This window comes from Apteryx mantelli, chromosome 31 (genome assembly GCF_036417845.1).
Source record: "Apteryx mantelli isolate bAptMan1 chromosome 31, bAptMan1.hap1, whole genome shotgun sequence".
NCBI lineage: Eukaryota > Metazoa > Chordata > Aves > Apterygiformes > Apterygidae > Apteryx > Apteryx mantelli.
Window position 1 is genome coordinate 624,639 of NC_090008.1, and position 24,383 is coordinate 649,021.

At 69.8% G+C, this 24,383-nt stretch overlaps 3 protein-coding genes across 5 annotated transcripts; 2 read left to right on the forward strand and 1 right to left on the reverse strand.

Annotated features, from left to right (window-relative positions):
• Nucleotides 1–408: 408 nt before the first annotated feature.
• CREB3L4 (cAMP responsive element binding protein 3 like 4) lies at nucleotides 409–3,502 on the reverse strand. 3 transcript variants are annotated; one of them, XM_067313359.1, is made up of 10 exons: nucleotides 3,446–3,502; nucleotides 2,677–2,844; nucleotides 2,320–2,509; nucleotides 2,026–2,159; nucleotides 1,828–1,920; nucleotides 1,645–1,751; nucleotides 1,504–1,572; nucleotides 1,325–1,409; nucleotides 1,074–1,170; nucleotides 409–923 (listed from the first exon to the last, which is right to left on the reverse strand). In XM_067313359.1, exons 2-10 carry the CDS (start codon nucleotides 2,839–2,841, stop codon nucleotides 592–594), a joined length of 1,272 nt encoding a protein of 423 aa, XP_067169460.1. In that variant the 5' UTR covers nucleotides 2,842–2,844; nucleotides 3,446–3,502; the 3' UTR covers nucleotides 409–591. The 3 variants fall into 3 exon arrangements, with proteins under 3 accessions (XP_067169460.1, XP_067169459.1, XP_067169458.1); XM_067313358.1 differs by lacking the exon at nucleotides 3,446–3,502 and having other exon boundaries at nucleotides 2,677–3,414; XM_067313357.1 differs by lacking the exon at nucleotides 3,446–3,502 and having other exon boundaries at nucleotides 2,320–3,414.
• A 689-nt stretch (nucleotides 3,503–4,191) lies between these two features.
• SLC39A1 (solute carrier family 39 member 1) lies at nucleotides 4,192–6,062 on the forward strand. Its single transcript, XM_067313214.1, has 3 exons — nucleotides 4,192–4,410; nucleotides 4,524–4,654; nucleotides 5,013–6,062. The coding sequence occupies exons 1-3, from the start codon at nucleotides 4,233–4,235 to the stop codon at nucleotides 5,709–5,711; spliced, it is 1,008 nt and encodes a 335-aa protein (XP_067169315.1). The 5' UTR covers nucleotides 4,192–4,232; the 3' UTR covers nucleotides 5,712–6,062.
• A 796-nt stretch (nucleotides 6,063–6,858) lies between these two features.
• Nucleotides 6,859–24,114, forward strand: CRTC2 (CREB regulated transcription coactivator 2). Its single transcript, XM_067313415.1, has 14 exons — nucleotides 6,859–7,040; nucleotides 13,841–13,942; nucleotides 14,476–14,592; nucleotides 14,836–14,897; nucleotides 17,585–17,653; nucleotides 19,152–19,255; nucleotides 19,529–19,558; nucleotides 19,956–20,035; nucleotides 20,386–20,435; nucleotides 20,616–20,860; nucleotides 21,383–21,831; nucleotides 22,466–22,774; nucleotides 22,906–23,080; nucleotides 23,339–24,114. The coding sequence occupies exons 1-14, from the start codon at nucleotides 6,864–6,866 to the stop codon at nucleotides 23,545–23,547; spliced, it is 2,178 nt and encodes a 725-aa protein (XP_067169516.1). The 5' UTR covers nucleotides 6,859–6,863; the 3' UTR covers nucleotides 23,548–24,114.
• The last annotated feature ends 269 nt before the right edge of the window (nucleotides 24,115–24,383 follow it).

The following is a 24,383-nucleotide window of genomic DNA, read 5'->3' on the forward strand; positions in this document are numbered from 1 at the left end:
GAGGAGCCGCGGCTGGGGACGTTGGGGGGGAACAGCACGGCGGGGGGGGTCCCTGGTGCCTGCAGCGTGGCCCCTCGCAGGGACGGTGAGGCCGTGGGGGAGGAAGGGGCGAAATGGGAGGTTGCCCAGTGCCTCCCCCACGCTCGGCTCCCGACGCTGCGACCAGCCCCCCGGCGCCACGTGGCACTTACATAAGGGACGAGCCCCGCTAATCCCCCGCGTTAATCCCCCCAGATTAACCGCCCAGCCCAGGTCCGGTTCTGACCCCCCGTTAGAGCTGGGGGTCCCTGCCCCACGGCTGGGGGTGCAGGGGGCCCTGCCTGGGCGGGTTAGAGCCGCCCGCGGCAGTGGTACGGCCTCAGCCCTGTCGCCCTTCTCTTACTGCCTTTCTTCCCCTGCAAAGGCAAATTCAGGTGGAAACGAGGAGCTGTTTATTAGCTGGACGCTGCCCCGCGCGCTCGGCGCTTCCGGCTGCAGCGCGGCGCCGTCCCCGTGCGCGGCTGGGCTCTGCCACAGTGCAGGGATGCGCCTGGAGCGGGTGCTCCGTCCCCAGGAGGGGGCTGGGGGCTGGGGGCTGCTCTCCGCCGCCCGTCACATCTCCTCCCCGTGCGCCCGTTTTGCTGCTTCCCTGCCGGCACCAGCCGCCCTCCCTGGGGCCGGTCGCACCGGAGCTGCCGGCTGCAGCCAGGGCCGAGTCCCCGCGTCCCCTGGGCCGGCCTGGCCCGAGGAGTTGGTGCCCGGCTCCCCGCGAGGGGGGGATCTCCGGTCCCCGTGTCCCCCTTCAGCACCGTCCTCCGCTGCAGCTGCAGGTCCCAGCTCTTCCCTCCCCGGCTGCCCATGCTCCGGGAACGGGGCTGGTCCAGCATGGGGGCCCTCAGCCGGCTTCAGCAGCTCCTCCCAGGTCAGGATGTTCCTGGAAATCACTGCGGAGACAAGGGAGTGCCAGGCTGGGGCTGGCAGGGCTTGACGCTCCGCTCTGGGATGGGACGGTCACTTCCTGGTCCCATTTCGGCCAGGGCTTGGATCCAGGCCCTGCAGCTCCCAGCCGCCCTGGGGCTCCCCTGCCCCGTTACCTCCCACGGGCTTGTGGCCGTCCTGGCTGCCCCCGGGGCCGCGGCGGAAGGGGCTGTAGCTGGGGAAGATGATGAGTCCCAGGGAGAAGACCAGGATCTGCAGGGGACGGGAGGGAGTTAGGCGGCGCGAGGGGACAGGGCGGCCGCACGCAGCGGCTGTGCCCGCGAGGTGAGCGCCGCGCGCCGGGGAACACGTGCGTGCCGCGGCTTCATGTGCCTGGCATGGCTGTGCGCCCGGCACGCAGCGGTACCAGGATGCAGGTGCTGGTCTGGGCGGCCTTGGTGGACGTCGGCTTGACGAGCGCCTGCAGCGCCTGCAGCTGCCTCAGCAGCGACCTGCGGGGCGGCAGCGGTCGGCGCGTGCCCGGCCCGGGGCTCTGCCGACGCCACGGGGGCACCCGGCCGGCCACGGCCCCGCGGCTGTGCTCACCTGTTGCATCTCTCCAGCTCCTGCACCTTCTTCTGCAGCTCCTGGTTCTGGGCTGAGCACGCGGCCACCCTGCGGGGGCAGCGGGAGGGACGAGTGAGGGCCCTCGCTCAGCCCCGCTCGCGCGGCGCCGCGGGCACCCACCTGCTCTCCAGCCCGTCCAGGTACTCCTTCTTCCTCCGCCGGCTGTCCTGGGCCGACTGCTTGTTCCGGATCTTCCTCCTCACCTTCTTCAGGATCCGCTCCTCCGCCTGGCGGGGCAGAGGGGTGAGCGCGGAGCGGCGCGGTGCCATGGCCCGGCTGCCCCTGCCCGCCGCGGCCGCGCACCTTGGTGAGGGGCAGGCAGCTGGGCAGCGTCACCCCCTCCTGCGACAGCAGCCGCTTCTCCTCCTCCGTCAGGAGCAGGCCCGGGAGCTGCAGCTGCAGGGAGAGACGGCGACGCGCCGGGCTGAGCTGCGGGGAGCCCCGATGGCCAGGGAGAGCCTGGGACGAGGAATGGGGCAGGGGGCGCGGTGCCGGGCTTACCAGGGCTCTGGGGGCCTGCGGGTCGCTCGGAGCAGCGGGCACCAGGCCGGGCCTGGCCGGAGAGGGCAGCGGCGCAGCGGGCAGCTCACTTGCGACACAGGCGGCGGGGAGCAGCGCGGGGCACAGCCAGGCGTCTGCAAGGGGGAGGCAGCGGAGCCCTGCCTGTCCTGCCTCTCCCCGCGCTAACGCGGAGGCTGTGTCCGCCCCGCGAGCCGCCACGCTCCCTGTGTGCCCCCCCCCACCCCCGGCCAAGCTCTGCCAGTGCCGCACGTCCTCCCTGCCAGCCCCACTGACCGAGCTGGATGACGACGCCGGTGCTGCGCAGGGCGGGCAGCAGGTCACAGGGCGCCTCGCGGCCGGTGCTGGGGGGCCAGGGGGGTCCGGGACGGGCATCCCCGGCACTGTGGCAGCTGCCCAGGCTGCAGACGTCATCAGGGTTCACCACCAGCCGCAGCAGCTCCTCGGGCTTGTTCTCGTCCTGCCCCTGCAGCGGAGAGACGCTCGGAGGGGACGCGCAAGGGCGCCCGCGGGCCTGGGGCTCCCGGGGTGCCGGTGGCAACCCCATGGGCACCCAGGGCTCTCCGCCACCCCGATCCCTGCTCGCGACTCCCTGCTCCGGACCCCTGAGCCCGGCCGGCAGCCCAGACTCACGCTGTCCCGGGCGAGGGGCCAGCCCTCGAAGGGTGGCTCTGAGATGCCGGGCGAGCGGGCTGAGCTGACGATGGGGGGTGCGGGGCTGCCGAACGCGGGGCCGAGGAACGGCTCGTCCTGCTGCACCAGGAGAGCTTCCAGCAGCTCCGGGGCGTCCGTCTCCATCGCCTGGCATGAAGCGCACACAGGGGATGTGGGCACGTCCCGCTGCCCCCGGGGGCAATTACCTGCCTCCGAGCCCCCCGGGCCGGCGTGGCGCAGCGAACCTGCCCCTGGCGCTGCTCCCGTCAGATCCGGCGGCCGGGCGCAGCGCTCCAGGATCTCCGGCATCCTGGGCAAACCCGGCCAAGTCCCACCCCAAAGGGCCGGGCTCCCGGTGCCCAGCGCGGCCCCAGGGCCCCGGTTAGTGTGTTTAAACGCTCCCCGCGGGATGGAGATGCTGCTGCCTGCAGGGTGGGATCGGTGGGGGCTGCGGCAGGGCCGGGGATGCAGGGGCTGCCCTGGCCGGGCCGGCTGTGCCACGTAGTGGGGGCCGAGGCCAGGCTGGTGCAGGGGCCTGGGGCTGCCCGGGGCCGCGAACGGGCACCGCGGCCTCGAGCTCCGGCCTTGGGGGGCACCGGGAGCTGCTCCGGGGGGGTCTGGGGGAAACCAGGCTCCCCAGGCCCCCAGCCCGGGCTTCGGGGCCGCGGCCTGAGCCAGGGCTCCCACGGGGGAGCCGCTGCCTGCGCGGCCCCGGCCGGCTCCCCTCCCCCCCCCTCCGGGTAATTACCCGCCGCAATTAGCCCGGCGCTGCCCCCCCCCCCGCCGCGCGCCCGGCGGAGGCCACGTGGGCGCGCCCCGCGCCGCCGCGCGCGCGCGCGCGCGCTCCCGGGCGGCCGCGCCCCGCCCGCTCGCTGCCCATTGGCTGCGGCGCTGCGTCACTCAGCGGCCCCGCCCCGGCTCCGCGCGCCGCCATTGGCGACGGCGCGCGGGGCCGGTCCCGCCCCTTAGAACGCTGGGAGCCCGCGGCCCGCGCGGCTACAATGTAGCGAGCGAGGTGAGTGCGGGGGGGGGGGGGGGGAGCGGCGGCACCGGGACCGGGACCGGGACCGGGACCCCGCCCCCCCCGCCCCGCCCGCTCGGGCCTGCCCCGCCCCCGGGAGCCGGGCCCGCCCCCTGCCCGCCCCGGTAACGGGACCGCCTCTGGCCCGGGAGGGATCCCGGCTTCCCGGCCCGCGCGGGGGGGGCCTTGCCCTGGCGGGGCTTCCCGCGGCCCCCCCCCCCCCCCTACTCCCCGGTGCTCCCGGCCCCCCCCGCCGCCCGCGGGGCTCCGGTCCCGGGGCAGCGGCGCGGCGCGGAGCCCCCCCGGCAGCGGGCCGGGCTGCGGGAAGGGAAGGGGGGAGGGAGGGAGGGAAGGAGTCACCCGCGGCTGGGAGGCGCCGCGGCCACGTCCGCGGCTCGGAGCCGGCGCTTCCCGGGAGCGGGGCCGGGCGCCGCCTGATCCCGCCGTGCCGCGGCAGCGCCCGCCCCGCCGCTGCCGCTGAGCGAGGCGCCCGCAGCCGGGCGGCCCCGGCCCCATGGGCGAGCCCGGGCAGCTGGCCTGGAGCCCCGGCGGCGGCCGGGCCGCGCTTCGCCCCCCGACCGGCCTGGAGGTGAAGCTGGGCTCGCTGGCGACGCTGCTGCTGCTGACCCTGGCCAGCGGCCTGGGGCCCCTCTGCTTCTTCCGACACCCCCTGAGCGCCGGCGCCGCGTCAGGTACGGCCGCCCCGACCCCGCCGGGCCGCCCCGGGCGGCTCGGCCCTTCCCGCGGGCACCGCGGACGCGGCGGGGTCCCGCCGGCGGCTGCCCCACGCTCCTCTCCCCGGCAGAGACGCGGAGGAAGGTCCTCAGCCTGGTGAGCTGCTTCGCCGGTGGCGTCTTCCTGGCCACCTGCCTGCTCGACCTGCTCCCCGACTACCTGGCGGGCATCAACGAGGCGCTGGAGGGGCTGCGGATCTCGGTGAGCCTCCGCGGGGATCCCCGTTCCCCGGCTGGCTGCCCGGGGCCGCCGCTTTGCCTGCGGGAACGGGCTGCCCGGGTGGGATCAGCGCCCTGGGGCGGCTTCCCGGGCGCAGCGACGCTCTGCCGGGGCGATTGCCCCTTCCCCAGCGTCGGACCCCCGCGCTGAGCCCCCGTCCCGCGGGGGCCGCTGCCCCCGCAGCCTCACCACGAAGGCACCCGCGTGACTCATGGAAAGATCCTCCCCCTCCGTCCCCCGCGGCGCGGCGGCCCACGGCTTCCCGGCAGCCGCCGGCCCCCGTTTCCCTTCCTGTCCCGTCCCGTCCCGGGGCCCTCAGCGCCCGCTCTCTGCCGTGCAGCTCCAGTTCCCGCTGCAGGAGTTCATCCTGGCCATGGGCTTCTTCCTGGTGCTGGTGATGGAGCAGATCGTGCTGGCCTACAAGGACCAGGCGGGCTCGCTGGAGGAGGAGACGCGGGCGCTGCTGGGGGCCACCGCCGCCGTGCCGGACGGCTCCATCCAGGGCCCCCGCTGGCCCGACGGCCCCGCGCGCCCGGCCCGGGCCCCCGCGCCCGACCGCCCGCACCTGCACGTCGACTTCAACGCCCACTCGGCCGTGCGCTCCTTCCTGCTGGTCTTCTCGCTGTCGCTGCACTCGGTGTTCGAGGGGCTGGCGGTGGGGCTGCAGGAGGCCGAGGCCAAGGTGCTGGAGATCTGCCTGGCCCTGCTCATCCACAAGTGCGTGGTGGCCTTCAGCCTGGCGCTGAAGCTGCTGCAGGGCCGGCTGCGCCCCCGCGCCGTGGCCGCCTGCCTGCTGCTCTTCGCCCTCATGTCGCCGCTGGGCATCGGGCTCGGCGTGGCGGTGACGGCGGGCGCCGGCGCCCTGCAGCGCCTCTGGCGCAGCGTGCTCGAGGGCCTGGCCGCCGGCACCTTCGTCTACATCACCTTCCTGGAGATCCTGCCCCACGAGCTGGGCGCCCCCCAGCACCGCATCCTCAAGGTCATCCTGCTCATCGCCGGCTTCGCCCTCGTCACCGCCATCCTCTTCATCAAGATCTGAGACGGGGACGGGGCAGCCCCACGCGTCCCCTTTTGGGGCAGAACCCAGTGAAGCCGGGAGCTCCCTGGCAGGACCCGCTGCCCCCCCCCGCGTCCCGTATGCAAGTGCCAAATCGCCGCCCCGGGGGCGAGACCACCCCTGTGCCTTGGTTTCCCCGTCCGCCGAGGGGGAATGGTGCTATTCCCGGCGGGACCGCGGGGCCGGCACGCACCTTCCCCCCCGCCCTGCGGCCCCCCCGTGCTCACAAGTGCCCTTAGCGCGCCGGTGTCCCCGGCCGCCCTCCCCTCCGTCGCCCACGGGCGGGGAGAGATTTTTGGACGGAAAAAGCAAATAATAAAGGACTCGAAGCGATAGCAGTGCCTGGCTCCCTCGTGCCCAGCGCTGGTGGGGGGGGCCCTGGTTGGGGTGCTGGGGCCCCCCCCCGCCCTGCTGCGCCCATGCCGGTGCAGTGTGATCCTCCAGTGCAGTGTCCCGTTTCCTCCCCCTCCCCCCCACAAAACTGCCCCCCCCCCCCGCAGCGTTGCCCTCCCCCTGCAGTATTGCCCCCCCTCACAGCGCTCGCCCTGGGCGATATTAGTCCCCTATGTTGTCCCCCCCCGCAGTATTGTCCCCCTGCACTCTTAGCCCCCCCCCGCAGGATTGCTCTGTTGCCCAATTTGCTCCCCCCAGTGTCACACCGAGGCAATATTATCCCCCATGCTGTTCCCCCCCCCATTTGCCCCCCCCCGCAGTGTGAAATATTGAAATATTACCGCCCCCCGTGCTTTTGCCCTTCCAGGCTTGCCCCCCCCCACACTGTATTGCCCCCAGGTTTGCCCCCCTCAGTCTCACCCCCCCCCCCCGGTGTCGCCCCCCCCCCCGCAGCACTGCCCCCCTCCGGCGGAGGGAGGGGAGCGCGCGGTGCACGCCGGGAGTTGTAGTCGGGGCCGCGCTCCCCACCCCGCGCAGTGCGGGGGCGCCCTCCGAGGGGGGGCAGGGACTCCATTTCCCGCCGCCCCTTGCGGCGGCGCCGCGGGGGCTGCCGGGATTTGCAGTCCGAGCACCCCGGGCGCCGCGGCGCCTCCCGGCAGGCGGACTACCCGCCCCAGCGTGCCCCGCGCGGCGACGGCGGCGGCAGCGGCGGCGGCGGCCGGAGCGGCCCGAGCAGGGAAGATGGCGGCGGCGGGCGCGGGGGCCGGGCCCGGGCCCGGGCCCGGTGCGGGCTCCTCGGCCGGCGCCGGCGCCTCCAACCCGCGCAAGTTCAGCGAGAAGATCGCGCTGCAGAAGCAGCGGCAGGCGGAGGAGACGGCGGCCTTCGAGGAGGTGATGATGGAGATCTGCTCCACCCGGGTGAGCAGGCACGGCCGCGGCCTCCGCCGCCGGATGCGCCGCGGGCCCGGGGGGCGGCGGGGCGCCGCCGGGGCCGCCCCCGCGTTAGCTCCGGGCCGGGGGGCGAGCGGCTGGGGCTGCCGGGGCGCCGAGCGGCGGTGCGGAGGCGACGGGGGCAGGGGGCTGCCAGGGGCTGGGCGTCCGGGGGGGGCGTAGCGGGGAGCGGCGGGGATGGGGGGCAGGGGGGCTCGGGGGGGGCAGGGGGGACAAGGGGGCAGAGGGGACAAGGGGGCGCGGAGGGTCTGGGGGTCCAGGGGGGCACAGGGGGGTGCGGAGGGGCCGGGGGTCCAGGTGGGGACAGGGGAGTCCAGAGGGTCTGGGGGTCCAGGTAGGGGTAGGGGGGACAAGGGGGTGCAGATGGTCTGGGGGTCCAGGTGGGGACAAGGGGGTGCAGAGGGTCTGGGGGTCCTGGTAGGGGTAGGGGGGACAAGGGGCTGCAGATGGTCTGGGGGTCCAGGTGGGGACAAGGGGGTGCAGAGGGTCTGGGGGTCCTGGTAGGGGTAGGGGGGACAAGGGGGTGCAGATGGTCTGGGGGTCCAGGTGGGGACAAGGGGGTGCAGAGGGTCTGGGGGTCCTGGTAGGGGGGACAAGGGGGTGCAGATAGTCTGGGGGTCCAGGTGGGCACAGGGGGGACAAGGGGGTGCAGAGGGGTCAGGGATCCAGATGGGGACAAGGGGGTGCAGAGCGTCTGGGGGTCTAGGTAGGGGTAGGGGGGACAAGGGGCTGCAGAGGGTCTGCGGGTCCAGGTGGGCACAGGGGGGTGCAGAGCGAGTGGGGGCCAGGTAGGGGGGTCAGGGATGTAGAGGGGATGGGGGGCAGAGGAGGTGGGGGTTCAGGTAGGGCAGGGGGTGCAGAGGGCCGGGGGGGTCGTGTGGGGGTGCAGGGGGCTGGGTGTTCAGATGGGGCACGACGGGATGCAGGGAGGGTGGAGGTTCGCGCAGGGGTGCTGGGGGGTGACGTAGAGATCGGGGTGCTGCAACGGGACGGTTGATGCGGTGAGGCGGGGGGCGCTGGCAGCGGGTGCCCAGCGTGGCGGGCGGTGGGGCCGGCTGGGGCACCGCTGTGGGGCTTCCCCAAAAGGGTGGGCACAGTCCAGGCTCTCTTTGGGGGGGCTGGGAGGTACAGAGGAGGCCAGGTGCCCCGGGGAAAGCTTTGTTCCAGCAGTGCTCGCTTCCCAGTGCCTGACTGGGCTCCGGTTCTCCTTTCCTTTCCTTTCCTTTCCTTTCCTTTCCTTTCCTTTCCTTTCCTTTCCTTTCCTTTCCTTTCCTTTCCTTTCCTTTCCTTTCCTTTCCTTTCCTTTCCTTTCCTTTCCTTTCCTTTCCTTTCCTTTCCTTTCCTTTCTTTTTTTTTCCTTTTTTTTTTGTTTTTCCTTTTTTGCTGCCGGGTTTTTCGGCACGGGTTTGCACGTGGCTCGTTCTGGTCTGTGGCTGCCGTGTGTGGGTCTTGGTGTGCACCGTGCGCGTCCTCTGTTTCCGTGTGCTGAGTTCACGTCCTGGCGATCGGATGGAAAAAGCGACTCTTGCTGCCTGTGGCGTCCATGTGACTAAGGGCTTGGCAGGTTCGCGAGGGCTCTCGCTGGCAGTTGTCTTTCCGCTGCTCCGGGGGAGAGGAGGGGTCCCTACGCCTGGGGCTCCGGGGCGAGCGGTTGCCTCCTGGTTCTGGCTGTGCCCACTGGGTCTCAGTCAGCTCCGGGTGCTGGGAGAGCCCCAACTTGGGAACACGGTTTCCAGGTCGGAAGTTCTGGTAGCAGCACTGCCATTTGGAAGTCACCTCTGCCGAGTGATCTTCCACTGGCTCTAGGGCTCGGGAGGTTTCTCTGTGAGCACCAGGGATTCTCGGTGTGTTGGGAGCTTTAGGCTGAGCATCGCGTTGGTCTCTCCCGCCTGCGAGGGCTGCAGGACCATGCGACTGGCTCCCACGGGAAGTGGCGGAAGCTTCATCCCCAGAGACACTTAAAATTAGATTGGCCAAAGCCTGAGAAAATGTAGCGTTGGGAGCGGCACTGCTGGCTTGGGCGAGCAGGCCGAGCGGGGCTTGCGGGATGCGCCTGCGTCTGGTCTCCTCGTCTGTGCCTGCGGTGGCCAAGATTTCCCCATTCGGCAGCTTCTGGGGGTGGGGAATGAGCGTTGTTATCCTGCGCTGACCCAGGGCTTCCCAGAACGGGGCCAAAGGGATCTTAGGAGAGGAGCCAAGTGGTGCTGCTCTTGGATACTTGGGGACTGGCAGTGAAGAAGAGAGGCCAGGAACGCAGCCACGTACCTCCAGGAACGTGGTTTCCCGTGCAGGGGAAGCTATCTAGAAGAGATGGTCGGCTCCGGTTCGTGTTTTGCTCTGCGCTGGCCCTGTGAAGTCAGTGGGGATTGCGTGAATGTTGCCAGGATTAGGATTTGGCCAGAATTCAGCTGCCGGAGATGCGGATTCTGCCAACGCAGTCTGCAGTCCGGTAGCGGCACTCTGCAGTCTCTGCCCCCGCGGCCGGGAGCAAGTGCCGTGGGCTGCCTTGGCAGCCTCGGGGTCCGGCAGGCAAGCGCTGTCCTTCCCGGAGCAGATGCAGGACGGGGGAGGGATGGGATGGGCGAGTGAGGGGAGAGGAATGTGCAGTGAGGTCAGAAAACAAGGGAGCTGGAGACACGGAGAGGCTCTTCCAGGTGGCAGGGACTGCTGAAGGGGAAGCTCTCGTGTCGCCCCTGGAGTCAGCGGAACAGAGGGAGCAGGGAAGCAAGGCCCACCGGGCGTTTTAAAAGAGGGTTTGGATCAGAGAGCCCTTGCCGGCGCCCCAGGTCCTGCGAGGCAGCAGCACGCCGGTGACCTGAGATCCACGGAGCGGAGGCTGCAGCGAGGCCGAGAGGGTCGGAGGAGCCGCGCGGGGAAGGCGATGAGGACAGAGGGCGACTCATGCCCTGGAGGCTGGGTCCTGCCGGGCACAGCTGGCGAGCGGGCTCCGGTCCCGCTCGGAGGGAGCCATGTGCTGCTCTTCCCTCCGCGCCGTGCCAGCGTCGGCACGGAGCCTGGTCCCCGACGGGCAGGCAGGATTCCCGAGGAGGATATCTGGGCGGGCGGTTTTGGCCCCGCTGATGTCGGGGCCCTCTGGCACTCTGCTGCAGCAGGCGGGAGCCGTGGCCCGCGCATCTCTGGTGAGTTTGGGAGTGGGCTGGAGCCTCCCACAACATGTTTGCACAGTAAACAGCTGGTTAATGTACAGCGAAGCGGGGGGAGAGGCGGCAGGACTGTCCTCCTTGCTGATCTCTGCCGTGGGGCCGGCCCGCCCCAGGCAGGGTCGGCTCATTGAGAAGTTTGTTCCTGCCCGAGACCGGCAGCCCCGGGGAGGCGCGGAGCAGCATGGCCTGGGGACGTCTTCCGGCCGCTGCCGCTCTTGCTATCCCCTGCACGAGAGCTTGTCCGAAGGGCCACGGAGGCTGGCGCGCCAGGATGAGACTGCTGGTCTCGCGAGTCACCTCCATCGTCACCTGCGTGCCCAGGGCTGGGTGCCTGCCGCCTCCGGAGCGGGGCTGCGGGCTCTGGCAGTGCTGCCCCTGGCGCACCGTGCTGTGGGTGGGCAGCAGACCCGGGAATAACGGGATGTTTGTGCCGGCTGCTCTCCCGTGACGGACGGATCTGGGCTGCGTGGCCTCTGCTGGGGCTGCTGGCAAGGAGTGTGCAGCGTGGCCGCAGGCCGGTCGCCGTCAGGAGCTCTGCCCTGCCGGGCCGCGCTGCTCCCCGAGGGCAGCTCGGAGGCCGTCGCGTGGGCAGCGTGTGCCCCGCGCGGGCATCTGCGTCTGGGGCTCGCCGGCTGCGGCTGGGTTTCTCGGGAAGGGGATGCCAGGACTCCTCCCCGGGGGAGACGCTTCCACCTCCCATCGGCGTGTGTCGGGGCTGCTGCTCGGCTCCGAGGGCAGGAGGATCCCCGCTCCCGCGCCGAGCTCCTGCTGCCTGGGTGTAGCGGCCCCTTGAGCTTTGCCCTGTTTTTCCAGGAGTTGTTTTACTGCAGCGAATGGCGGCTTGCGGGCTCCTGCCTGATTTCAGCCTCCGCTGGCTCCCGCAGGGACCCTGGCTTGGAGAGCAGAGCAGGATCCCAGGACCTTAAGCCCCGGTGCAGCTCCTCGCTCTAATCCTGCAGTGCCAGCGCAGGCAGCTGTTGACTAAATCTCCCGTTTTTTTTTCCTGGATCTGGATTTTGCTGGTCTTAAGCTTGGGAATTTGCTATTGCAGGTTTCCTAACTGCAGCCATTTCTGAGCTGCTTTTTGTGTTTTGGCAGCTCTTTCTCCAGGGCTTGTAAGAGATCCGACGTGCACGTTGGCGCTGGTGCTCGCTGGTGTCTGGGACTGCTCTGGCACCTGGTGGATCTAACCAAAAGGTCGATTTGTGGTGCAGGTGGCCTTGGCAGTGCTGGCTGCGGTGGCCGCTGGTGGTGGGATCATCCCTCGTGGGATTCCCGGAGGGAGGGAACGGCCCATCCTGTTGCAGAGGGCTTGGAGTCGGCTGGGGCCGCAGCCGGCGAGCGGCAGAGTGGGTTGGTGCCCGCCGGCTTCGAATCCCGCTTTGGGGCTGTTGAAGGAGCGTGTGTGCAGGCTGCCGCCTTGCGCCGCGCTGTTCCCAGCGGGGCAGGGACAGCATCCCGCACCAGCGCGGCGTGACGGGTGCCAGCCCGGCCTGGGCTCGCCGCCGAGCCGGGGGCCTTGCTCGGGACAGGGTGCTGCTGTGCTCGGGGGCCTCGGGGCTGAGCCGTTTCCCAGGACGCGGGTTGCAGAGCGTCTTCCTGCCTCTCGCGATATCAGCGGGGAGGCTGAGGACGTCCACGCCGCTCCGCTCGCGGCGGGTCACTGCCCTGCCCTGGCGGGGGGGGCCAAGCGTGGGACCGGGAGGGCACCGAGGGCAGCCCGGGACCGCGTGGAGGGAGCCGAGTCGGCCGCGGGCCCTTTCTTTGGGCAGGGGATGGAGGAGAGGCTGGCGTGTCCCCTGCCCGGGTGGCTGGCTGTGCCGGCAGGAGGCCTCGGCCCCGGGGCGGCTGCAGACGGGCTCCCGGCTGCAAGCTCTGTGCCGCTCTGCCGGCTCCTCCGGGGCTGGCGCAGCCCTGGACCGTGGGCTGGGGTCTGGCCTGGCGCCCTGCTGCGGGAGGGGGATGAGGCGCTGCCGGGGCTGACTCTGCCGATGGTCCGTGCCGGCGCTGCCCCAGGCCGGGCCTGGGAAGTCCTGCGGTTAGGCATTAACGCATCTTTCCTGTGCCCTGGGGTTTCCTCCCGCCGGGAGCAGCCTGCGGCCCGGCGCACGGGGGGGAGGGTGCTGCCGGGCGCTGCCCTCCGCGGGGTGCCAAGGCCCGGTTATCTCCCGCCTGCGGTTCGCAGTGACTCCTTCCTTCAGTCTCCCCGGCCTGGCCTTGAGCAGGGCCGGGCGTCTGGGGCAGCGCAGGCAGCCCCGGCCCCGCAGGGCAGCCGGCTCCGAGGAGCGCGCCGACCCGCTTTGCCTGGCCCTGCTGCGTCTCGGTGCCTCGTGGGCTGCTGAGCTCTCCCCTCGCCGGGGGTCCGAGCGTGGGGCTGGGCCGAGTCCCCCGCGCAGGGCTGCCAGCGCGGCCGAGCCCTGGCCCTGGTGGGGCCGGAGCCTCCAGCCCGAAGGCCAGGCGGTTATCTCTGAGCCCCGGGGCTGCTGCCCGGAGCGCTCCGAGAAGCCGTGTTTATTCCCTCCGCCGACGTGTCGTCGCCATCCAGTCTCGGGGGCCTTTCCCAGGGAGGCAGGCGCCATCCCGCGGGGCCGGCTGCCACCCTGCCACGGCTGCGCCGGGGACGCGGGCACCTCGCTGGCGGCGCCACGCAGGCAGCCCTTCCTGCTCGCTCTGCCAAAGCCCCGGCCCCGGCCCGGATCTCCCCCGGCTTCCGTGGTGCTGGCACAGCCTGGCAGCCCAGGGCGCTTCAGGCCTGTCCTGTACAAGGTCCCTGCTGGAGAACTCAGCACCTCTGTCTCGAAGGGGACAGGATGAAGTGCGGACAGCCGGTGCTCAGCGAGATACGGGACCAGGGAGCCCAGAGCCCTCCCGCGTCGCTCGGCTGGGCCCTGGGGCTTTGACTGCTTGGGCTGAAGCAGGGTTGAGCTCAGTCTCTGGTCTGGAGACTTCCTGGAGACTTGGGCACCGCAGTGTGTGGGTGACCTGTGGCTTTCCCCGCTCTGGCCTCCTAAAACGAGCTGGGGCTCAGTGTCTTGCTTAGGTTTTGGCTTGTCTGAGTCTCCCTGCCCTGCACCCACGAGAGAGGAAAGTCCCTTGTCGGGCCTCCTCTGCGTTAAACGGCTTTGAAGTGGAGAGGCCCTGAAGTCGGTCCTGCATGTCTCAAACCACAGCGAGGAGGCAGGCAGGTCCCTCCTTGCCCCGCTCCCGTGTGTTTTGGGGCTAAATGAGGACTGTGAGTGCGGTTCGTGAGGCCAGGAGGGTCCGGCGAGCCTGGCTCAGGGGCCAGGCCCGGGTTCGGGGAGTGAGGGCTGCAGGTCGCCTCCTGCCTTGGATTCGGGCTGTGGGGTTGGAGCTGGGCACTCAGGAGCTTGATGCTGCGCGTGGGGCAAATGCGCCTTCGAAGCGCCTAGGGCTTGGCTGCGGGATGCCTCGAGGAGGGCGACCACGGCCGCGACTCGCTGTGAGTGGGGTGCGGGCGCATCTCGGGCGTAAAGCACCAGTTCGGAGGCGCCCCAGCGCCTCGGCCTCCCTCGGCCGCGGGGCGTTCGGCCCGTGTTGCTCGGCCTCCCTCTGACCGGCCTCTGCCTTGCTCTCCCGGCCCAGCTGCAGGCGCAGAAGCTGAGGCTGGCTCACAGCCGCGGACCCTACTACAGCGGCTCACTGCCCAACGTCAACCAGATCGGGAGCGGCGTCTCCGAGTTCCAGGTGAGCAGCGCCCGCTCCGCCGGCTGCGGGCTTGGGGGGCTGCCGCCCGCGGGGGCGAAGGGGCTGGGTGGTGCAAAGAGGAGGGTGGCTACGCTTAGGGCCCCGTTCGGCGCAGGACGGGGGGGGGATCGGGCACTGTACAAAGGACCTGCAGACTCGGCGTGGGCTGTGGTGGGTCCGTAACAGCAGGTGCTGCAGGGAGGATGAACAACCGTGGTGTGGGCTGCTGTTGGGGACAGATGGGGGCAAGTGGGTGTTCCCTCGTAATCCCCTTCCCTGGCGCCGGCTCCATCCCCCTGGCAGCGCTGCCAGCCTGTTCAGCCTGTGCAGACGCTTCCTGGGGCTGTGCAGGGGCGCTTGCCTGGCCGGATCTGCCACCATCACGTCCAGCGTCACCCACAGGCTGTGACGGGGGGGTTTCAGGGACCTCGAGGTGGCCCTGGGGTCTGTTCCCACTGCTTCTCCCAAGACCCCCTCTCCCAGCAGACAGGCAGGTCCCTTCAGCCCCGACGTCTCCTCTCCCGTCTCTGCAGAGCCCTTTGCACTCGCCGCTGGACTCCACGCGCAGCACCCGGCACCACGGCCTGGTGGAGCGAGTGCAGCGGGATCCACGCCGCATGATGTCCCCCCTTCGACGATACGTGCGCCAGATATCCTTTAGCCTGCCCCTTCCCGCTCCGGCTGCATGGGCAGACACCCTTCTCCCGCTGCTGGGTCTCCTGCCCTGATCCCAGTGTCCCAGTGCTCGTCTCTTTGGGATTAGAGGGCGTTAGCAAAGCGTGGTGCTCTGGCCCATCTGCAGAGTTGCGTTAGCCGCTGTTGCAGTCCTGCGCACTGCCCTCCCTCTGCACAGCTTCTCAGCAGCACTGTTTGGTCCTTAACAGGCTTTTCACATCGACAGCTCTCCCTATGGACCGACCTACCTGTCACCTCCACCAGAGCCCAGCTGGAGGAGGTAAAGATCCCGTGTTTCCTCTAACGCCGGCTCTCAGCACGCGGGCTGCCGGGTGCCAATCTCCAGCCCTCTCCCTCCCCGCGCCGGCAGGGTTGCTGGCGCTGGAGCCTGCGGCCTGCTCTGTGTTAAAGAGCACCGAAAGTTTGGAAATAGACGGGCTGGCAGGAGCCCAGTTTGGGAGAGTCCCTTGTAGCAGGCAGACAGGCTGAGCGTGTTACATCCCTTGGAGGAGGATTTGCCCAGCTTCCCCTGCCAATCCCTGAAGGAGAAGCCAGGCACAGGGGGCAGAAAGAAACGCTGATGCAGAGAGCGAGTCTGGAGAGCCAGACTGATCCCTCTCCTGTAGTTTCAGGTGTTACCCCCACCTATTCCGGGTACATCATCTGCCACGCAGATGGCTATTTTTAAGGCAGAATGATTTTTTTGCTCCCAAAGAGCCAGCTCTGGCACGTGCAAAGGCATCAGCCTGCCCTGGCTGCTGTGGCAGTGGTGGCTGTTGGAAGAGGGATCCTGTCCGGGGTGAATCACCAGGCGGCTGAATTCCCGAGTGCTCTGGCCCTTGGCCCTGGGAGCAGGGCGAGGACCAGGCCGGCCAAGCCTGGGTCACCCCGCGGATGGGTCCGGGCCCAAGGTTGCCCCGAGTGTTCTCTGGCGCTCGTCCCGGTCGGGGGGACGCAGACATCCCTTCGAGCTGCAGCTCCGGAGAGGGACCCCTTCGGGGCTCTGTTCAGGGCGGCTCGGTGCTTTCTGAGGTCGCTCGGGGCTCTATTTTCAAGGCTACCTTTCCTCTGAAGTGCTGTGCACGGTGCAGCTCTCCTTCACAGACCCGGGGACCGTTCTCCCCGGGCGACCGGCTCCTCCCTGGGCCCCTGAGGAGCTGCTGGTGCTCCTGCCGAGGGAAGCCCGTGTCAGAGCCCGGCTTGGCGCCTGGTGCAGCCGGGCCACCTTCTCGGCCTGCTGGGAGCCCGAGCGAGCCGTGCGCTTTGCTGTCTCCCCCCTCCAGCGTGGGGGTGGCCTGCGATCGCAGGTCCCAGGTGACGGGTCGGGGTTGCGCTGCGCTGACCGGTGGCGTGCCGGGGCTCTGCCGGAGCCTGGAGGTTAATGCCGTGTCTTGCACTTTGCCCCCCTCGGTGAGCTTCAGCGCAGGTCGGTGCAGAGTGCGAGGGCCGTGGCCTCGTCGCCCGGCACACCCCCGTGGCGCCCGAGTCCAGCGGGCAGGTGCCCTCCCTGCGGTCCTTTCTTATCTTCCGGGGCAAAGCCTTTGCTGCTCTTTCCCAGAAGAGGAAGGTGGTTTCAGAATCTCCCCACCCCGTTCCCAGCCCTGGCTCTATCATCCCTCGTTACGAGCACAGCGGCCCTCCTCGCGGGGGCTGGTTTGGGCTTGGGCTCCGGGATGCGGTGCCTTTGCTGCCGCGGGGTCTCTCCCGGCCGGGTGGACGTTGCTGTGGCCTGGTGCCGCTCTCGGGGGACATCCCTGCCTGTGTGACACAGCCCTGGCTTTACTTCCTCACTCGATGTCCCCCAGCATGTTCCTACTCAAGGCGTGGAAGGTCGGCTGCGTCCCCAGCCCTACCCCGGCTCCCTGTGGCGTGCCCGACCCTCGCCCTGAGCAGCGCGGCGGGGGGCTGCCCCTGCAGACCTGGCAGGGTGCGTGGGCACCCCGAGAGCGGAGCAGGCCCTTTGCAGCCCTGCTTTTTCCTGGCACGGGCTCCCCAGGAGCGTCTCGCTGCAGATCCTGCTGCTGACTCCTCACCCCAGGCTCAGGGGGCTTTCTTCCTCTTCCAAACCGTTGCCTGTGGTTCCTTCTGCACGACCAGTCCCTTTGGCCTCTCGCCTGAACCCCCATCAAATTCCCTTGGCATCTGCCTCTGCTCCCAGCTGAGAAGGAGGTGGGGAAGGGAACAGGGAAGCAGGGATTCCTGCGCAAGTCCTGGGATGAGGCTGGCTCCATCTCCTTTCTTTAGGTCTGCAGTCTTCCCCAGCTCTCCCCAGCACTGGCTCTTGAGGTTCAGGCACGCGTTGCACTGGATACCGGCCGGTTTTTGGCAGCCTGTGCAAGGGCAGGGGCTCAGCGGTGCTTCCCTGGCGCGCTGGGGAGGGCACGGCGTGATGCCGTGCTCCAGGATCAGAGGTGCCTGTCCAGCCCGCGCGGGGCTGCTGGGGGGAAGGTGGTCTCCAGCCCATGGGCTCCTCTGCCCTGGAGAAGGGTCAGGGATGGAGGCCCTCGAGCTGAGCATCCCCAGTCACAGAACTGGTTGTTTTGGTGTTCTGGGGTTCTTTGCGTGGAAGGATCTCGCCCGCCCCTTCGTCCCGGGAGCTGCAAGTCATAAGTAAATGGCTGCGATCCCGCAGCCGTGTTCTTGGGCAGCGCAGCTGGGTCCCCGTGGTCATGCTGTCCGTTGCTGCTCGACTCGGACTGTTGGCTGAGCTGGGGAGGAGGGTGAGGATACCTCGGATCAGCCCTGACCCCGTGCCGAAGGGGCATTCCCAAGGCCAGCGGAGATGCCTCGTCTTGTGTCTCCCAAAGCTTGTCCGTGTGAGGCAGCCCGCCTGCCTCCTCCTGCTGCCCCTCGGCCTCCCCACCTCTGCCACTAGCCCTCCCTCCCCACGGCCCTGGTGGGGCACTGCCACCCTTCTCCCCATCCCTTGCCCCCCCCCAAGTAACCCTGCTGTTTTTTGTTACAAAGGACCATGCCCTGGGGTAACTTTCCTATGGAGAAAGGACATTTGTTTAGGCTGCCGTCGGCTCTGAACAGGTGAATGATTTTTGATTCCATTTTCTCTCCCTTCCTGTCTCTAAGCTGGACTCCAGCCCTTCCCCAGGACCCCCAGGGTGGACACAGCTCTGGTCCTGGCAGCTCCGGTCTCCCGGGAGAGGGGAAGGGGTCTATGGGCTGCCCCACCAGCAGAACGGGGTGCCCCGGGGAGGAGGCGCTCCTGTCCTGCAGCGTCTCGGGGCTCCCCGGGGAGCGTGGCTGCTGCGGGCCGTCTCTGGGGACACAGGGCTCCTGCCCCCAGGGCAGGGTATCCCCCGCGGGTGCAGAAGGGCCCTTTACGGTGGAAGTTGGTCCGGGACTGGCTTGGCATAGCCCCGGGGTCTCCCTGGGAGCCCTGGCTCTGTCCTGGCTCTGCACGGAGCAGCTCGGAGCAGCCCCCGTCCCATCTCCTTGTGACTGATCCCGCGTGGGGCTCGCCCCAGGGCTCGCCGCTGGCGCCGGGGTCCTCGCTGCTCCGTGCGTCCCGCGAGCGTTCGCCGACTCCCAGGCCGGGCCCCGCGCGGGAGGGGGCCGTCTCCCTTGGGCGGCGGGGGGAGCTTCCTGCCTCCGAGCCGCCTCAGCTGTGCCGCAGCTGAACAATATCCCCCTTGTGCCGTCCCGGGACGCGTCATTAGCTCAAGCAGCCTTTTCCCAGCCCCCCCCGCACTCATCCGCTTCAGACCAACTAATTGGGAACACAATGGATGCAATATCCCGGGGCCCTCTGCCCCCGGCCCCTCCAGGGCCCCAGGGAACAAAAGGGTCCCGGAGGAGCCTGTCCTCCCCGCCGGCCCCGTGCCGGGAGGAGGTGAGGGCTCCTCGGGGCCTGGTGCTGCACCAGCAGAGCCGCCCCTGCACGTGGGCACGCAGCAGCCTTCGCTCGGAGGAGACGGGTCCGGCAGGCGTCTCGGGGCTGGAGCAAACCCCGCTGTGTCGAAGCGTGGTGCGATGGACCAGGATGCCTCCGCACCATGCCGGGCACTTAGAGCATCGTGTGGGAAGGGGGGGTGGCAGGAGGGGACGGGGCTCAGAGCCCGGCTCCCCGTGCAGTGACTTGGCATCTGCCTCTCGGCAGCTCCCAGCACTGCACACGCTTGTCCCGGGCCCTGGGCGCTGCAAGTGTTGGACGTGAAGTAGTTTCAGAGGGCTTTGAAAGAGACGGTTGTTCCTCTAGCAAAACCCCCCGCTCCCCTGTGCTCTTCCTCCCCCTGCTCTTCCCCTTTGTGAACACCCAGCTGGAGTCTGGCCTATGCCAAGCTCAGTCCCCGAGCCCTGCCTGCAGCTCCCCGCTCTCCTGGCCGTGCTCTCGCCCACTGTCCCGGGGCTGGTCCTGCCCGCGAGCAGCTTCCCCGGGCTGCCGCAAAGCTGCACTGCAGCAGGAGGCTGCGAGTTGGGCACGGGGGCTGCGCCCTCGCTGCGGTGCGTGCTGGCAGCTCCCGGGGATGCACGAGCCGCATCCCGGGGCCCAGCTGACCAGCTCCTTCTCTTTTGCAATTAGAACAAATTCCGATTCTGCGCTTCACACGAGCGTGATGAATCCCAACCCCCAGGACGCGTACCTGGGCCCCTCGCAGGGCGCCCCGCCGCCCAGCCGCAGGAGTGGTGAGTAGCCCCTTGCCTCGGGGCCGCTGGTCTTCGGCACCCCGCTTTCCCCGGCAGGTCCCACGCTGCGCCTTCCCTCGGCCCTGCTGCCCTCCAGGGTGCTTCACGGCGGGTGGCAAACGTGGAGTCCCAGCCGAGAGCACCTCGAATTTCCCTGTGCCCTCTCGTGCCCGTCTGCAGGGGGGTCACGCGCCAGCCCTGTTCCTGCCTTGGCTCCTGGCTGGCGTCCAAGGCCCCGTGCGCTGCTGCTAACCATCAGCCGCTCTCTTGCAGGTTTTCTGGACGGGAACACAGACAGCAAAGGTAAATGCCTGCCTGGGCCCACCTCACCTGACAGTCACAGCTTGGTGCTGAGCCATGGGAGCCCGTGGCCAGCACAAATCCGTTCCCCCCTGCAGTCTGCAAAGAGTGGTTGGATTGGGACGGGGCAGATGCCAAAGGGTGGGATGCAGGAGGCAGCGCCCGGTTCCCTGTAGGACCAGGGTCGGGGGGGTCCCTGCTGCCTGGCAGCGCAGAGCAGACAGATCCCTCTGGGGCAGGGGGGTCTGTAGTGCCCCCCCCTCCACCGGCAGCCCCAGTCTGGTGTCCCCAGGTTGGCTGTGCTGGACACGGTTACTGTCCCGGGACGGACGCGGGGCAGGGTTCGTGTGCCTGTGCGCTCTCCCCGCACCGCACTGATCCTCTCCTCCCCCCTCCCCAGTGTTTCTTTTCCAAGTGCCTCCCATCGAAGAGAACTTCGACGACAACAAGCATTCGCTGAAGCCCTGGGACACCAAGAAGGTGAGCGCCGAGCTGCAGCGAGCCCTGCGCTGCGTGCCGGGCAGTGTGGGGGGCGGCCGTGCGGGAGCAGGGGACGGACGGGCTGCCGAGGGGTCTCTGGGGTGGGTGCGTGCTGCTCTCCACCACCTGGAGACCGTCAGGGGAGGCAGGGCAGGAAGGTCCTTGAGGAAGTCACCAACACACCCCCTGCCCCGCGGCCCGCTCGCGCTGAGGCTGCCGGCTTCCTGCCTCTGGAGCGTTGCAACACCAGGGCACTTGATCTCCTTCCTGCCCTCAAACCGCTGCTGGTCTGGGGGGGAGTGGAGATAAACATCCTGGCCTCGGTTCACTCCTCCTCTTTGATTTCCCAGCTCTCGTCGTCCTCAGCCCGTCCACGGTCCTGCGAAGTCCCCGGGATCCAGTAAGTCCTGGGCTGGGCTCGGCGGTGCGGGCTCTCCTCCTGGGGGGCGGCTGATCGGCGGATGGTTGCAGACCTGGGCTGGAGCCCAGGGCACCGAGCTGCCGGCTGCCTGCTCGGGGGGATGCTGGGGAAGGCAGCGGTGCTCCCACACTGAGCGGCTTGTCTCTCTCTTTCTCCCAGTATATTTCCATCCCCGGATCAGCCTGCCAACGTCCCCCTGATCCCCTCGGCCCTGAACACGGGCGGCTCCCTGCCCGACCTCACCAACTTGCACTTCCCCTCCCCGCTGCCCACTCCCCTCGACCCGGATGAGACTGCCTACCCCAGCCTGAGCGGGGGCAACAGCACCAGCAACCTGGCCAACACCATGACGCACCTGGGCATCAGCAGCAGCATGGGACTGGGGACAGGCTACGACTCGCCAGGTGAGGGCTGCCCGCTGCCCCCTCCTCCGGGGCAGGCCCCGTCCCACGGCCGGCGGCAGGGAGACGCCAGAGCCGGAGTCCCCACGCGGGGAGGTGCAGGGCTGAGCGCTTCCCGGCTCGGGTGGCTGGGACCAGCTGCCAAGACGCATGGGGCTTGTGCGGGGAGCCGAGAGAGAGGCTTCAGGCCGGGGGAGACAGGAACAGCCCGGCCGATGCCCCCGGGAGGGTGCGGGATCACAGCCCCGGCCGGGAGCCCGCAGCCCGCTCCGCTCCCGCCCCGGTGCTCTCTGCTTGCCGAGGACGCGGAGCCGGGAGCCGCCCTGTGCCGAAGCCGGTTCGTTTCTGGGGTGTGTGTGTTTCTGTTGCTGTCTCCATCGTTTTGGTCTCCTCCGTCACCTTCCATCCCATCCAGGGCAGACGGGGAGCCCCAGCCTGGCCCGGCCCGGCCCGGGGAGGACAAAGCCTGGGGCGCGTGGTGTCTCCGTGGGTAACGGTGGTGTCTCTTCTTTTTTGTCCCCACAGGACTTACCTCACCTATGCAGAGCTCCCTGAGTAACCCGTCCCTGCAGTCCTCGCTTAGCAACCCCAACCTGCAGGCCTCCCTGCGAAGCCCCTCGCTCCAGTCCTCCCTTAGCAACCCCTCGCTGCAGTCCTCGCAAAGCAGCTCCTCCATCCCCTCGTCGCTCTCCAACCAGTCCCTGCCCTCCTCGCTCTCCTCCTCGCTCAGCAACCCGTCCCTCCCCACGTCCCCCCGCAGCCAGCCCATGCAGTCCTCCCCCAGCAACCCCAGCCTGCAGTCCAGCTTTAGCGGCTCCTCCTACCCCCCCATGGTGCAGGCGTCCATAAACACCTCGCCCCGCCGACGGGTCCCGCTCAGCCCCCTCACCCTCCCAATGGGTGGCGACTCCAGAAGGCAGCACCCCAAACAGTTCTCACCAACAATGTCACCCACATTGTCCTCCATCACCCAGGTATGCATGATCCATCGCCTGCGCCGGCCCCCGCGCCGCGCGCTCGCCTCCGTCTCCTCCTTGAGTTCTTTCTGTTGTGTCGTTTCCATCCTCATCTCAGCCGCACGCCAGGGAATCCCGTCTCCCCCGCCCCGGCGTGCCGGAGGGCGGGAAGGGGAGCCAGGCAGGGCCCTGGCCCCCCCCCCCACCAGAGCCCTGCGCGCTCGGGGCCGGGTGCTGCGTTAGCAGCAGCGCTGGTGGCTGGTCCCCGAGGCGGGGGACGCCCCGCGTCCCGGCCGGGGCAGGGCCTGGCTCGCTCTGCTCCGGGCCGTGCCCCGGGATCCCTCGCTGGAGGGGGGAGCCCCGGCCCACGGTGGGTGCTGGCAGTGGCAGGGCTGGGTGCAGGGGCTGGCTGCTGTCTCCCGGGCGGTAAATCGGGGAATCCCAGCCCCGCAGCCCCGCGATGGTCTCCTGAGCCTGCCCTGGGTGCTGCTCCGTGCCCTCCCTGCTCCGGCCGGTGACGCACGTGCCGGGGTGCGGAGGGCACCCGGCACAGGCGGGCACCCGTGCGGTGGCATGGCCTGAGCGGAGGGGACGGATGCATCCAGGCCCTGGCGCGGGCACCGGCTAACCCCTCGCTCTGCTCCGTCCGCAGGGGGTGCCCCTGGACACCAGCAAGCTGCCGGCCGACCAGCGCCTCCCGCCGTACTCCTACAGCCAGCCGGGCCTGCTCCTGCAGTCCCACCCGCAGCAGAGCCAGAAGCCCCTGCCCCAGGCGGTGCAGAGCCCGCCGCAGCCAGCACTGCCCCCCGCGCCGCCGGCGCGGCCGCCCCCGCAGCCGTCGCAGCAGCCCGTGCCGCAGAGCGCGGCCCCGCAGCGCCCCTACGCCTCGCCGTACCAGCCTAACGCCTCCCTGCAGCCGCAGCAGCTCGGCCAGCCCCTGAGCGACTTCGGCCTGGGCAGCGTGAGTGTGCCGGGCGGTGGCGGTGGGACCCCGAGCATCAGCCGGGCTCCCGGGGAGGGAGCGGGGCTGCAGCCGGGCCGCTCGTCCTCGTGCTGGTGCCCGAGTGACGGCCCGACCCGTCTCTCCTGCAGTTTGACCAGTTCGGCATGGGCGAGAGCCCCACGGGCAACAGCAACGCCTTCCCCGAGGACCTGGGTGCCTTAAACTACCACCAGGCGGACAGCGGCTACGACCCCCACGTCCTCAACCGGCAGAACCTGAGCAACTGCAGCCGCCACGGCCCCATCCCCAACATCATCCTCACAGGTGGGTGCCGAGGGGGCCGGACTGCGGCGGCTCGCAGGTCCTGAGCTGCCTTGGTCACCGCGACGGTGGTTTTAGTGCTGCCTGCGGGATTTGCGTCAACCCCGAGCGTGGCAGGGAGGGGACGGGGAGAGAGACGGGGCCCCGGGGGGGTCTGCTGGTGCCCATGGATGGGGAGAGGTGCAGGGCAGCACCGAGGGGGCGGCGGGAGCCATGGTGCCCCCCTCCCTGGCGGGTCCTGACGCTCCTCTCCGTCCCCAGGGGACTCCCCGCCCGGCATCTCCAAGGAGATCGCGACGGCGCTGGCTGGGGTGCCCGGCTTCGAGGTGGACACGTCGACCCTGGGCCTGGAGGAGGACCTCAAAATCGAACCACTCACCTTGGACGGACTGAACATGCTGAGCGACCCCTATGCCCTGCTCACGGACCCGGCCGTGGAGGACTCCTTCCGGACGGACCGGCTGCAGTGAGCGGGCGCCCAGGAGGGACTCCGCGAGCGTCGATAACAAGCCTGACTTCCAGCCCGTCCCGCGGCCACGGCCCCCCGCGGCTGCGCCAGCCCAGCTCCCCCTTTCCCCTTCCCTTTTTTTTTTTTTTTTCCTTTTCCCTCTTTACTTTGGTTTCCGTACGGTAAAGCATCCCGGGCGAGAGCAGCGGGCAGAGCCCTCGCCGCCAGCCAGCGAGCGGGCAGGAGCCCCGCGGCGGGCGGCGGGGGGGCCCCGCGGCCGGCGGCTCTTCCCTGTACATAGCTCCCGTAGCTAGAGACCCCCCTCCGCGCCGCCGGGGGTGGGAAGCAAAAAAGAGGGGGGAGGGGGGGGCTGCTTCTCTTCTGTTCCGTTTTTTCTGGCTAATCATCGTGTTTAAAGAGAAATCCCTCCCCGCGCCCCCCCCCCGTTCCCCGCTACGCCGCGTATACCCACCCGTATGTTACCGCGCCGCCGGGGGCCCCCGCCCAGGGCCGGGCCCTGTATAAAAGCACTTGTAACTTTGATCCCTCGTCTGTGGTGAGGCCGCGTCCGCGCCGCGGGGGGGGGACGGGGACGCCCGGGGCGCCGGGCCCCCCCCCTCCCCTCGCCCCACGGCCTCCCGGCTGCGGAGGAGGAGAAAGCCAGAGTGATTTATTATTATTATTATTTTTTAAAATATATTCTATGTTAATTAAAGCCCTCCCTGTGCGTCGGTGCGTGGCTGATTTTGGGGGGGGGGGGCGCTGCGGTGCTTCCCCCCCCTTCCCCCCCCCCCGCTCCCGGTGCGGCGCGTCCTCCGCGCCGGCAGGGGTCGCTGGCGGCGGGCGGCGACGCCGCGG